The sequence below is a fragment of the Nicotiana tabacum genome, chromosome 9, assembly GCF_000715075.1.
Source record: "Nicotiana tabacum cultivar K326 chromosome 9, ASM71507v2, whole genome shotgun sequence".
Classification (NCBI taxonomy): Eukaryota; Viridiplantae; Streptophyta; class Magnoliopsida; order Solanales; family Solanaceae; genus Nicotiana; species Nicotiana tabacum.
In genome coordinates this window covers 5,797,274-5,809,999 of record NC_134088.1, presented here as the reverse complement: position 1 = coordinate 5,809,999, position 12,726 = coordinate 5,797,274, and the positions used below count along the sequence as shown (strand labels likewise).

Below are 12,726 nucleotides of genomic sequence, written 5' to 3'. Positions count from 1 at the left end.
TTTTTTATCAAGAGAACCAATATGTTCTCCTAAAATCTTTACATATAAACCCAAATAATTGTTTTGAGAAATCAATTTATTAATTTCTGTGATACTAATAGCTGCAACATTATCATCAATAAATTTTTGAAAAGTAGTGAAGGTAATACCAGTATTATTAGGTAAAATAAAGGGGGCCTGAGGAGGATAAATAGCTTTAATAATATTACCACTCCCATCTTTATAAGATCTTTCTAATACTTTTATATAAAGAGGCAAATAAGTTGTTATAAACCAAGGAACAAAATACGTAATTTGATTATGCAGGGAACAAGTTTCATAAAATTCTTGAGAAATATTATTCAAATCATCTTTGCTATAAGCATCAAAAAACCACGTTTTAAACTGGCTCCATTTATCACTAAAAAATTCCTTCTGAATATATTTTCGTGCCCGAGAACCGGGGCTAAAATCAATTTGGTGTGGAATCATTAAGTACTATTGGGGTCGAAATCCATCTCGGATACAAAAGGAATATCCTTATCTGAAATATTGTCATTGTCCTGAACAATATTTGATTGAGGGTTAACTTTAACCCTTTCAACTCTTTCGACAGGCTTATTACTAACTTTACTAGCAATAGTGTGTAAAGAGGTTGCACGATTGCGAGCTGGACCATAGACTGGTTCAACAGGAGAAATATGTTGAATAGCAGGTAGAAGTCTATGATTAGAAAACGAATGTCTATTATAAATAGTAGACTTATCATCAAATTGAGTACAAATCATACCATCCGGATTTTGAGTAACATGCGAAAATTCAGTATTCGACAAGTCGCTAGTAATCTGACTTGGGGATATAATCGAATTTAAAGTCCAAGTAGTTGGGAAATTAATTTCTTCCCACCTAATAGGTCTCCTAGTGGTGACCTTGGACCTTGCAAAGTTGGTTTCTACCAGTATGGTCTGATCTGATGTATCATATAACTTACATCTAGGATTTAAAGTAGATAATAATTTAAAATAAATCCTATAAGACAGACATATAAGTTCAGAACCAGGCGCATAATTATAACCATGCGTTTTCACATTTAAAGTCAAGGCATCAAGAATATTAACATCAGAAAGAGATAGTTGCAGATTGGGTTGAGTATTAAAATATACTGGACCATAGGCCACAGTAGATTCAATCGAACCCATCAGAGACTGTCTGAAATTTAGATTTCTAGCATTTCTAAGAGTTGCTAAAAAGGTCTCTGGTAATCCTTTAAGGGTTAACGGTTTAAACACAATTTGAACCATACCAATATGCAGATAATGATAATGATGTTTATATAAATCTATATCGTGTTTGTTTAATAAACGAATAGTCTGTTCAGACGAATTTAACGCCAAAGACTGTTTAGTCGTTTTTATCAATTGTTTAGAAAAAAGTTTATCAAACCAACCATAATCATAAATGGTTTTTATAGAAACTTTAGGAATTGTCCATTTATTTAATAAATCAAGGTTTTGAGGTATATCTAAGTCTAGTACTTTTAGTACTTGTTTCTCCCAGATCCATTCCAAAAGCTTCATATCTATGTTGAATATTTCATATCTATTACATATTTACTATGAAAGTTCCTAGGCTCTAACTAAGAACTCAATAGCTTAAAACTATTAGAATTACGAACCCATAAACTTGAAATTCTGGTTCAGCCGGTATTTTTGCTGTCAAATAATTTTCTTTTTTTTTCTCGATATTTTGATACAAGGAAATATAAGGTAACACAATCAAGTCCCACTTCCTTCAGATGGCGCATGCAGTTAATATGAATTCAAATTATCAAGGCTTAGCTATACCAAGCACCAAAACCTCTCTTTTTTCCCCAATTTTGTTCGTTCTCCTTTGTGTTTGTGTGCCCTAGAAAAAAATTATGACAGACGTTCAGATGAGAGACGAGGAGGAGAAGAGTGGAGGGTTTGAGGTGATCCGAAAGAAGTTGGAGGAATGGGACATTTTGCCCTACCAGTACCAAATTTTCAACAAGGACGAGTCTCCCAATTGGCGCCACCCTTTGTTCACCGATCGTACCGCTAACGAAATGCTAGCCTGTTTCTATGAGCTATGCAACTATTACCAAAGGTTTTTTCACTATCTCTCTTGATATTCCTCCTTAGTTTTTTTGAATATACTTGCTATCAGTGTTTCTTCTATCTTCTTTAGCCGGAGAGTCAATCAGAAACCGTCTCTTTACCCTTCCAGGGTAGGGGTAAGGCATACTATCCTCCACAGACCCTACTCGTGGGATTATGCTGGGTGATTGTTGTTGTTGCTGCTATTCCTCCTTCATTACACACACACACCCCTATTTTTGGTAACCGGTAAAGTTGCTGCCATGTGGCCGAGAGGATTCGAGCCATGGAAACAGCCACTTGCAGAATGCAGGGTAAGATGCGTATAATAGAATCTTGTGGTCCAACCCTTCCCCGGACCTCATGTATAATGGGAACTTAGTGCACCGGGCTACCCCTTGCTAAGCTACTGTCGTCCATGATGACTCATGGACCATGAGGTGTCAAGTTCAAATCTCGGTGGAGGCAAAACACTAGTTGATTTTTCCCCATTTGTCCAAGTTTTTATGGACAGAGTTAGCTGGTACCTCGTAGAATTAGTCCCTAGCCCGAATACCACGGTTATAAAGAAAAGAAATGGTTATCGATGAATATGTTAATGATTAGGAATATAAAGATTAAAATAGTGTTAGTAGTATAAGAGAACTAGTCACTAATATCCCCTTGGGCTTTGGTTCTAACGGTTAGAGCGACAACGCGTGACGTTTGGGTTAGGCTCATGTCATGAGGTTCGAACCCTGCCGCGGACAAAAGTATGGTACTTAAGTGGAGAATCCACCGAGTTTCGAACTGTGGGCCTCTGGCGTTGGGGGATTTCTAGGTTATCAAAATAAAAATATTAAAAAAACGAATCACTAACATTGAATTAGGAAATTATAACAACATTTTTGCATCTGAATCAGATTTATTAAATGGTCTTTGAACTTGATTGACATGACTTTTATTTCATTAAGTTATACTTTCATTAATTCCTCTGCCAATATTATTATCGTTTGTATTTAGAGTTATTTTTCTTGCATCATATATTTTCTCACTATAGCGTTAAAGTGCATTTGCTTCAAGCCCCGAAAACCTTGATACCTTTTTTATTAAAGTTAAATTCTACCTGCTCTGAATTTGTCGATGTCCCATTTCACTTGACCAGTTAAGAAGCTTGACATCCACAATCTTATTCTTTCTGCTCTGATCTTCTCTGGTTGCCGAAATGCAGCTTCAAGTTCTCACTTGAGCCCATGATAGTTGATGAGGTGAAGCTTTGCAGCTACTCTGAGTTGCAAGACATTATTGATTTCAAGGCTGAGAGCTTGATTCAGAAGAATCTTTCAGGAAGATTGTTTCGTGGCACCATTGGTGATGGATCTGAAAAACGACCGGCGATTGTTAAGACATGGGATTTTCTCCTTCCTTGGGGGGATGAGCCTGAGCATCCCCAACGCCTACATAAATTTTGTGTATGTTTGCGAGATAGGTCTGAATTTGATTTCTTGTCTATTATTTTTAGTTAAATGATGTCAAGAGTTCTTTTTGTAGGACGAGATCGAGTTATTCACAGATGAAAGAGCAAATACGCATCCAAATTTGTTGAAGTTGTATAGGTACTGTTATGAGATGAGGCTTGCAGCTGTCTATGATGAAAAATTCACGAGAGTCTTGTCTGATGTGCTTCTGGCTGGTATTTATTACCTCGACTATTATGTTGAATGACTGTTCAGTCCGAATTTTCTGTGCTTTTTTATGATTTCTTTTTCTCGTTCGCAGATGACTTTGGGTGGGATGACCGGATAAAAGTGGCAACTCAACTTGCCGATCTCTTGGCATGGTTGCATGAAAAGAGAGTTGTTGTTGGGTATTGCTTCATGCATTATGATAGATGAGGTTGAGTTTGAAACCTCGGTTGCCTTCTCGCGCTTTTCATTTCTCTTAGATATTTGAAGTTTCTAACACGTCATTACCTTACTGGCTTGCTGGAACCTGGAAATTGTTTTGGCTTGCAGGAAGTAAATATAAAAGTATTCGACTTTGGTCACTTTTCAAATCATGTGAGCGAAGATTGTAAAATTCCTGTTAAATATCTTGTCGGCAGGGATGCTCCAGAGGTTTGGACAGGCATGTTCTCTCATACTTCATCATCTCTGATGTGTTCATGCTCTAGATTGAAGATTTTCTTTTTATTTGAGGTTTTGGTTTCATCAATCAAAATGCTCCACTTTTTCCCTTTCTTTGCATTTTTTCCCTTTTCCTATTATCCTTATTACCCTTGTAACGAACAAGCTAGGTTTAGTTGTTAGACAAGACATTCTAGTTATGTGTCAGAGCCTATGGTTAGTTATGAAACTTCGATAGAAATGATAAGTTCTATGCATTGCAGTGTAAAAGATAGTTACACAGTCAGATCACTTGTTAGGTAATTACATGTAAATCTCTTGATAAGTACTACTTAGTAATCTGGTAAAAGAGGTAACTAACCTGCTATCACATGTTAAAATTCACCGGTCGTCTTTATGTTGTTAGTATATAGAATTTAAATTCTTCCATAGTTTCTATCATCTTTTCCCCATTGTATTGTATGCATCAATCAAATTGTACTAGAATTCTAAATTAAATAAACTTCTATGTTTTGAAACATGTATTGATGATGTCTTCCCTTCGAAACTTCTGTGATTGCTCTCCTTCCATATAGTCCATAAAACACATGCTAGAATGGTCCTCCAGATTTTCTTCATCTCTTTGTTCCCTTTGCAGCACAGCCAGCTACTTAGTAGCTCTTTTGTGGTTGATGACGTTGCCCACTTTATCACAAAAATGTACAGGAAAATATTCCAAATCTTTCTGGTAACTGCAATGCAAAAATTGTACAGGAAAAAATTCCAAATCTCTCGTACAAGTTGGTATTGTTTGTAGTTTCTTATCTTGGTATCCTGGATTATATTAATTTATGATAATCTCTGTTGCTCGGACTGGGGTGCGGGTATCCGATACGGGTGCTGATCTAGAGAACGGATTCTTCATCACATAACTTTAGGACGGGTATGGATCAGACTATGGATACCGATGCTAGGATACGGACAATAAATGTATATTACGACACATATAAGTATATGTTCGAGTACTTAAAATCTATGTTGCGCGGACTCTCCAAAATATTGCCGCACCCGTGTCGGATTCTCCAAAATTACACTGCTTTTGGAGAATCCGACACGCACCCGGCGATATTTTCGGAGAGTCCGAGCAACATAGCTTAAAATTATTGTTACAACAACAACAACAAACCCAGTGGAATCGCACAAAGTTATTGATAAAACTAATAAAATTTGATTCTTTAAAAACACCTAATACTATATTCATGTAATAGCAAAAAGCTCTCTTACTTTATATAACTATATATGTGACATCAAACCGCAAAATCAAATCGACTATCCAATCATCAATACTTCTCGGTCATAGCACCCACGGTGAGTTGAGTGAGTTGACCAAATCCTGGGATATTCCACACCCTGCAGCAAGGATTTGAAGAGTCCAAGCAACATAGATAACTATTTCTACTGAAGAGGTCTTGTGCCTTGTTCCTATATATTGTTCATTAGCGTGCATAAACTCCTCAGTTCAGCAGCTGATTCTGCCAATAACTTTCATATTTTTATGTTTTTGGCTGAAACAGAAAAGAGCTAGTGGAAAGAAGTCTGAGTTTAGAATTATGACTTTTGAGCTTTCTCCCGTGGAGAATTTTCATTATATTTGATGTTTCTATTATATGCCATTATATTTTTTACATAATTTGTCTGCTTTTCTCTACTAAGTGAAGTTCTGTTCTTATATTTTCTGGATCGATACAGGTAAGCGGACGATGAAATCTGATGTTTATATATTTGGTCTTCTACTTCTGGAGCTGATAAGCAAAAAGAAGTTCAATTTTCGCAAGAATCCTGTGAGTGTGAGAAATTCAGTTGTAAAGGAGGCTAAACTTTGTGAAAAATATTTGGTTCATGAATGTTTCAAAGAAGTTGATCATCCAACTGCACTTGATATCACATATCTGGTATTCCTCTGCATGAATCTGGAACCAGAAGAAAGGCCAACGATGAAGGATGTTTTAGATGCTTGAGAGCACTGAGTAAGGGAGTGAAGAGGGAGAAACGAAAAAGAGATGAAAACGAGGAAGAATAGAATAAACTATCCTCGCTTTTACTTTTTATATAGACTGAATTTCGTAAAGTGTAACCCCAGGTTGGCCTGGTGGCAATTGACTTGAGCCTTGGGGTTTGCTCCCTTTCAAGGTCTCAAGTTCGAAACCCATTGGGTGCAAACAATTTATGAGGGCCATCGAACTGGGTAAAACCTGAATTAACCGTGGTGCACTTGCGGGAAACTCCTTGCCGAGGGCCTGTACACCCCCAGGATTAGTCGGGTCTCTTAGAGACTCGGACACCCGGTGCAAATCAAAAAAAAAAAATCATAAAGTGTAGTAGCTATAGAGTTGATTACTAATAGTACTAGTTCGAAAGGCTCGTTGGAATTGAACTACTGCGGGATTAACATTTATACAGCTTGTGTGGCACAGCTTCTTTGTAGAAAAGGAAAGTATTTTGGTAGAGCTTTGTAGAAAAGGAAAGTATTTTGGTAGCGCTTTGTAGAGGAAGAATGTATTTGACGAATTCCTATCCTTTAAACAAACTATTGTAGACATATCTTTCTTTTTTTTTTTTTTTGGTTGCTTATTTGCTTTCGAACTGTTGCTATTATTTTTGTTGTTTTATTTTTACTGTTCTTTTAATCTTGGATCCATCAGAAACCTCATCTGTAACTTTATAAGATAGAGGTAAGGTTTGCGTACACACTACCCTCCCAAACCCCACTTATGAGAATACAGTGGGTTTGATGTTGTTATTGTTGTATTCTCTTTCGAACTATATCTGATGTGCAAAGTCTCCTATCTGACTTTACCATTGTTATTAATTATGACAATGATTAGTGTTATTGCTATCCTTATCCTTATTAAGTATTATCATTACGTTTATGTGGAGTTTTATTAGAATTATAATTTTTTTATCATTAATATTTTTACTATTATTGATATTATAATAATATTATTTTTGCTATTATCACTTATTTTTCTGTTGTCTTTTAAATCTGATTCACTCGGTATCTTTATGCTCGAGTGTGTGTATGTGACCAATCATTGGACTTAAAACATCTGGAGGCAACAAAGGAACAAAACAAGTAGTATACCTGCACAACATGAGAAAATAATATTGTATTATCGCTTTTAAAATAATTGTCGAAAATTTACTGGTAAAATTGTTGTCATGTGATCAGTAGGTATGTGATTGAGAAAAATTTCCACAAACAAGACTTGTGAACTCCCCTGTGAGAAGGATTAACCTAAATGGTATTCACTCACGTTTAAATTAAAAATAATATGTGAATTTATATATATGTATATTACATATAGACTACCTTTGACCAATGCTCTCTCGATTTTGCGCCTTTTCTTGACCTGGGGGTACTCTTTTGTGATAGCTCCCTTCAACCCAACATGAATTTTTTAAACATAAAATCGGACTTAGTTATAAACACGGACAATGTAGTAAACTTTTTACGGCAAGTGTAATATAACCTTGTACAAGCTTTCTTAGTTAAATAAAATCTTTTAGTTTGACAAAAAAATGTAAAATTTATATATGTAAAATATGTATATGCCAGTATATAATCGTATATAAGTTATATATACCAGCTAGAAAAAGCATAATAAAACCGGTCAGCTATTTGGGGAAAGATCCCAACTATATTATAGTGGAAATGACATCAGGTAGCCACTTTTAAGCATATTGTTTAAAATATATTCACACTTTACAATGTATTTAAATATTAGTCAATTTTACTCAAATTTCAGGATACGGTTGTTTGCATCAAATTTTCGACACACGAAAAATAACTGCAATCACAAAAGAACTAGTCCCTCCGATTTATTCTACGTGATTCGAGGGCTTAACCAGCGTATTTTTCGAATGTAGGATGATGCAAACTTTCTTAAGGTGTATTTGATCTCCATGAAAAGGAAGAACATTCGTTGATTGCTTCAGCAGCTTTGAGAAAAACAATATTTGATGTCTTTGATCTCTTCGTCAATATTCCATGAATTTGTATGGAATTTCGAGATTTCATATTTGATCTCTTTGTGCATATTCCAAGAGTTTATGGAATTGCTGAGATCCTAATAGACTCCTAATATTTCAAGAGTTGTCTTGAATTTATGATTTATCTTGATATGTCAAAATTCTAGTGTCTACAAATGCCCCGTACTTCAAGGTTTGTCGAGGTGTAGGCGTGCTGAAACTTGAAGACGAGACTTGAAGTACCCGACCATCACAACAGATAGTCTTGAAACTTGATGTTTTTGATTTGCAGGAGGAAGAGATGAAGGGCATAACTGGTCTCACTGGGCATGCCAATTTGTTTGCAATAAATTTTCAACATATGAAAAATAAACTGCAACCACAAAATAAGAGAAAAATATATTTACTAATCAATTGTGAGTACAATTCTGTTCTCCGTTGGTTCCTCTCTCCTAATTATCTCCATGATTCGAAGGCTGAAACCGCATATTTCTCGAGTGTAGGATGATGCAGACCTCCTGGGATGTATTTGATCTCCAGCTTCTTGAACTATTTGATTGTCAAGAAGTATCCGGCCATATTTTGATCTCTTTGTGAATATCCTAAGAGTTTATAAGATTTTGAGATACCTCTTTAAGGGAATATGTATCCCTTTATATATGTGTGAGTTAGGGTTTAGGGTAGAGTAACCTCCAAGAAACCTTAATAGACTCCTAGGATTTCAAGAGTCCTGTAGTATCTTTAATTTAGGATTTGGCTTGATCCCTTAAAATTTCGATGTCTACAAATTCGTGGGATCCTTTTGTGGCGCCGACGATGAGTCACCAATGTCCAACCTTCATCATCCTCAGGTTGATTGACTTCAACTTTGTCATTCTCCAGTAATTCTTCATCCTTACTTTCTTTAATACCGCATAATTCATCTGGACTAAATGAGCCAAAGGTGATAGAGACTTGGTTTGCGCTTGCTTTCTCATCTTCAAGCACGATCTTCTTTTCGCGAGCCAAGTCCATGACTTTGTCCTTGAAGACAAAGCACTTTTCCAGAGGGTGGCTCACAAGTCCATGGTATTTGCAGTAATTTGGGTCATTTGTTTTCCCAGCCTCATTTGGTCGCTTCATCTCTGGAAGCTCAATGAGATTTAACTCGAGGAGTTCTTTAAAAATAGTTGGCATATCAGAATCGAGAAATGGGTACTCTTTCTCTTGCATTTCTTTAAAAGTCAACTTTTCACTTGGCTTATCTTGAAAAGAAGTGGATTTCATACTCTGCTTCTTGCTCACATTCGTCGTGAACTTCATAGGTGATGTGTTGACATTCCTAGCTCTTTGCTTTCGGACTTGGATATGAACTTGCCCCACTTCCTCACTTCTTGCTTGTCTCCTTAAAATTTCGATGTCTACAAATGTCCCTTACTTCAAGGTTTGTCGGGGTGTAGGCTTGCCAAAACTTTAAGACAAGACTTGAAGTACTCGACCATCGCAACAAATAGTTTTGAAACTTGAGTTTTCGATTTACAGGAGAAGAGATGAAGAGCAGAACTATTCTCACTGGGCGTGCCAATTTGTTTGCAATAAATTTTCAACATATGAAAAATAAATTACAACCACAAAATAAGAGAAAAATATATTTACTAATCAATTGTAAGTACAATTCTGTTTCTCCCTTGATTCCTCTCTCCTAATTATTTCCGTGATTCGAGGGCTGAAGTCGCATATTTCTTGAATATAGGATGATGCAGACTTCCTGGGAGTGTATTTGATCTCTAGCTTCTTGAACTAATTGATTGTCAATAAGTATCCGACCATATTTTGATCTCTTTGTGAATATCCTAAAAATTTATAGGATTTTGAGATACCTCTTCAAGGGAATGTGTATCCCTTTATATAGGTGTGAGTTAGGTTTTAGGGTAGAGTAACCTCCAAGAAACCTTAATAGACTCCTAGGATTTCAAGAGTCCTGTAGTATCTTTAATTTAGGATTTGGCTTGATCCCTTAAAATTTTGATGTCTACAAATGCCCCCTACTTCAAGGTTTGTCGGGTTGTAGGCTTGCCAAAACTTTAAGACAAGACTTGAAGTACTTGACCACCGCAACAAATAATTTTGAAATTTGAGTTTTCGATTACAGAAGGAAGAGATGAAGGGCAGAATTGGTCCCACTGGGCGTGCCAATTTATTTGCAACAAATTTTCGACACACGAATAACTACAATAACAAAAGAACTGGTTCCTCGGATTTATTCTACGTGATTCGAGGGCTTAACCAGCGTATTTCTCGAATGTAGGATGATGCACACCTCCTTAAGGTGTATTTGATCTCCATGAAAAGGAAGAACATCCGTTGATTACTCCGGCGGCTTTGAGAAAGACAATATTTGATGTTTTTGATCTCTTTGTCAATATTCCATGAATTTTTATGGAATTTCGAGATTTCATGATCTCTTTGTGCATATTCCGAGAGTTTATAGAATTGATGAGATCCTAATAGACTCCTAATATTTCAAAAGTTATCTTGAATTTAAGATTTATCTTGATCTGTCAAAAATTCAGTGTCTACAACGGCGTCCTAGAGTTTAAACTTCAAAATTCAAACTTCAGAACATTGTGTCCTAAAGTTCGAAAATTGTGTCCAGAAGTTCGAATCTTATATTCTGAATTTTAAATTATTAGTTCAAAAATTAAGGATACTTAGTCCTGAATTTCAAATTAGCAGCTCAAAAATTCAGAACACTTAGTCATGAAATTTGAGTGAATTTACTAATCTTTAAATATATTATAAATTGGGGATATATTTTAAATATTATTGGGCTTAAAAGTAGCTATTGTTGCACTTCGCCCAGCTATTTGTGTAAAGATCCCAACTATATTGTAGAGATTTTGGCATAGTGTGACAACTTACCCACATAATTAGCACATAAAAGCCATAGTTATAAATATAGGCATCAAGTAGCCAATAAATGTCTATCACAACAATAATGTGTATATCATAACTTTTTTTCTTCTTTACTTATATAAGCATGTATATTAAAATTCTATTTTCCTTCTTAGAATATCCAAAATATGAAATTATATTAATAGTTATTTAAAATTTATTGTTGTCTCTATATCAATGTATATCACGATAAAAATAATTGTATTTTTTATATATCCCAGTGTATATCACATCGAATATGTGTATATCAAAAAGTATATCCTAAGTTTATTTTTCTTTATTGTGTATATCAAAATGTATAACAATTTTTTTTCTCTGTATATCAAAATTTTATTTACCCCCATAATTATATTTATTAATTTTATTTTAGAACTTGCTCTACATTAATTATATTAATAATTTATTTTTCTTCTTTGATCAATAACAAAATTGAAGTAAGTTTATTCAGAATGAATTTTTCCCTCTTAAAATCAATGGACGATTTGATTCCGATCTATATTATATTGCCAAATCTAATAATGTATAACATGATATACAATATGGTATACACATGGGTATACATGATGATATACATAGATGTACACCTCCTCAAATACATATATTGTATTTTTTACTATAAAAAAAAGAATAGAGAAGAAGAAGAAAATCGAAATTGCCAAAGAAACACGAGACAGATCGAACTCTACGATTGCTATTTGTCGTTGCCGACATTGTCATAGCAATCTGCCAAAGAAAATCGAATCTGTCATTGCCAACTGCCATCGCCATCATCATCATAGCCACTTTAGGGCTTTCTCTTATTTGTATAGATGGGAATATGAGGGGGAGAGAGGGAGAGTGAGAGAGAGAATAAATAGAAAAATGTATTCAACCATTACAATTACCCAAATATTATCAAAGAATATATACCCTTCCAAATGTAGATTATAGAGAAAATTTTGAAGAAGAAGAAAAAAATTGGAGAAGAAATACGGGGAGAGAGAAGAAAAAAAAGGGGAAGAGAGAATTGTGAGCACGTGATTTTTGCTTCACGGAAACTACTCCAAAAGAAATCGGAAAAGAAATAAAACAAGTTACCTTCGGGTACAATTTTTGAGGATTTGTGTGACATTTTGATAATTGTTTTGTCCGTAAATGCTTGCCTTGCCATAGTTAAAAAATACAAAAATACATGTTGCATGCATTTAGGAAAAATGGTACATTTTGGGAATTAATTAACCATTATTTGGTTTTTAAAAGCGAAAATCACAAAAAATAGGCATTTTATTCTATTTTGTTGTCATGGTAATTTAATTAAATGTGTTTAATTCATGTGATAACTGTTGTTAGGTGTTAATTAATATTTGTGTAGTTTAATTTTAGTTTTTAGGAATTTTTGTTTAATTATAAGAAGGAAAGTATCGGATTTGGGCCAAAAATTCAACTAAAATCAGGCCCAAACCAATACCACGACCCAGTCCAAAACCAGGCCTTCCAGGCACGCCCCCAAACGAATCCGCATAGGGCGTTTGATCTGAGTCATCCATCCAATCCAATCCAACGGTCCAAGATCCCTTTCAGCAACCCGTTTACAAACCCGACCC

The 12,726-nt window shown here is 35.1% G+C and overlaps 1 protein-coding gene across 1 annotated transcript; it reads left to right on the top strand.

Annotated features, from left to right (window-relative positions):
* The first annotated feature begins 1,761 nt into the window (after positions 1–1,761).
* On the top strand, positions 1,762–6,877 carry LOC107821071 (receptor-like serine/threonine-protein kinase ALE2). Its single transcript, XM_016647464.2, has 6 exons — positions 1,762–2,106; positions 3,307–3,547; positions 3,627–3,768; positions 3,855–3,971; positions 4,091–4,202; positions 5,930–6,877. The coding sequence occupies exons 1-4, from the start codon at positions 1,898–1,900 to the stop codon at positions 3,968–3,970; spliced, it is 708 nt and encodes a 235-aa protein (XP_016502950.1). The 5' UTR covers positions 1,762–1,897; the 3' UTR covers position 3,971; positions 4,091–4,202; positions 5,930–6,877.
* The last annotated feature ends 5,849 nt before the right edge of the window (positions 6,878–12,726 follow it).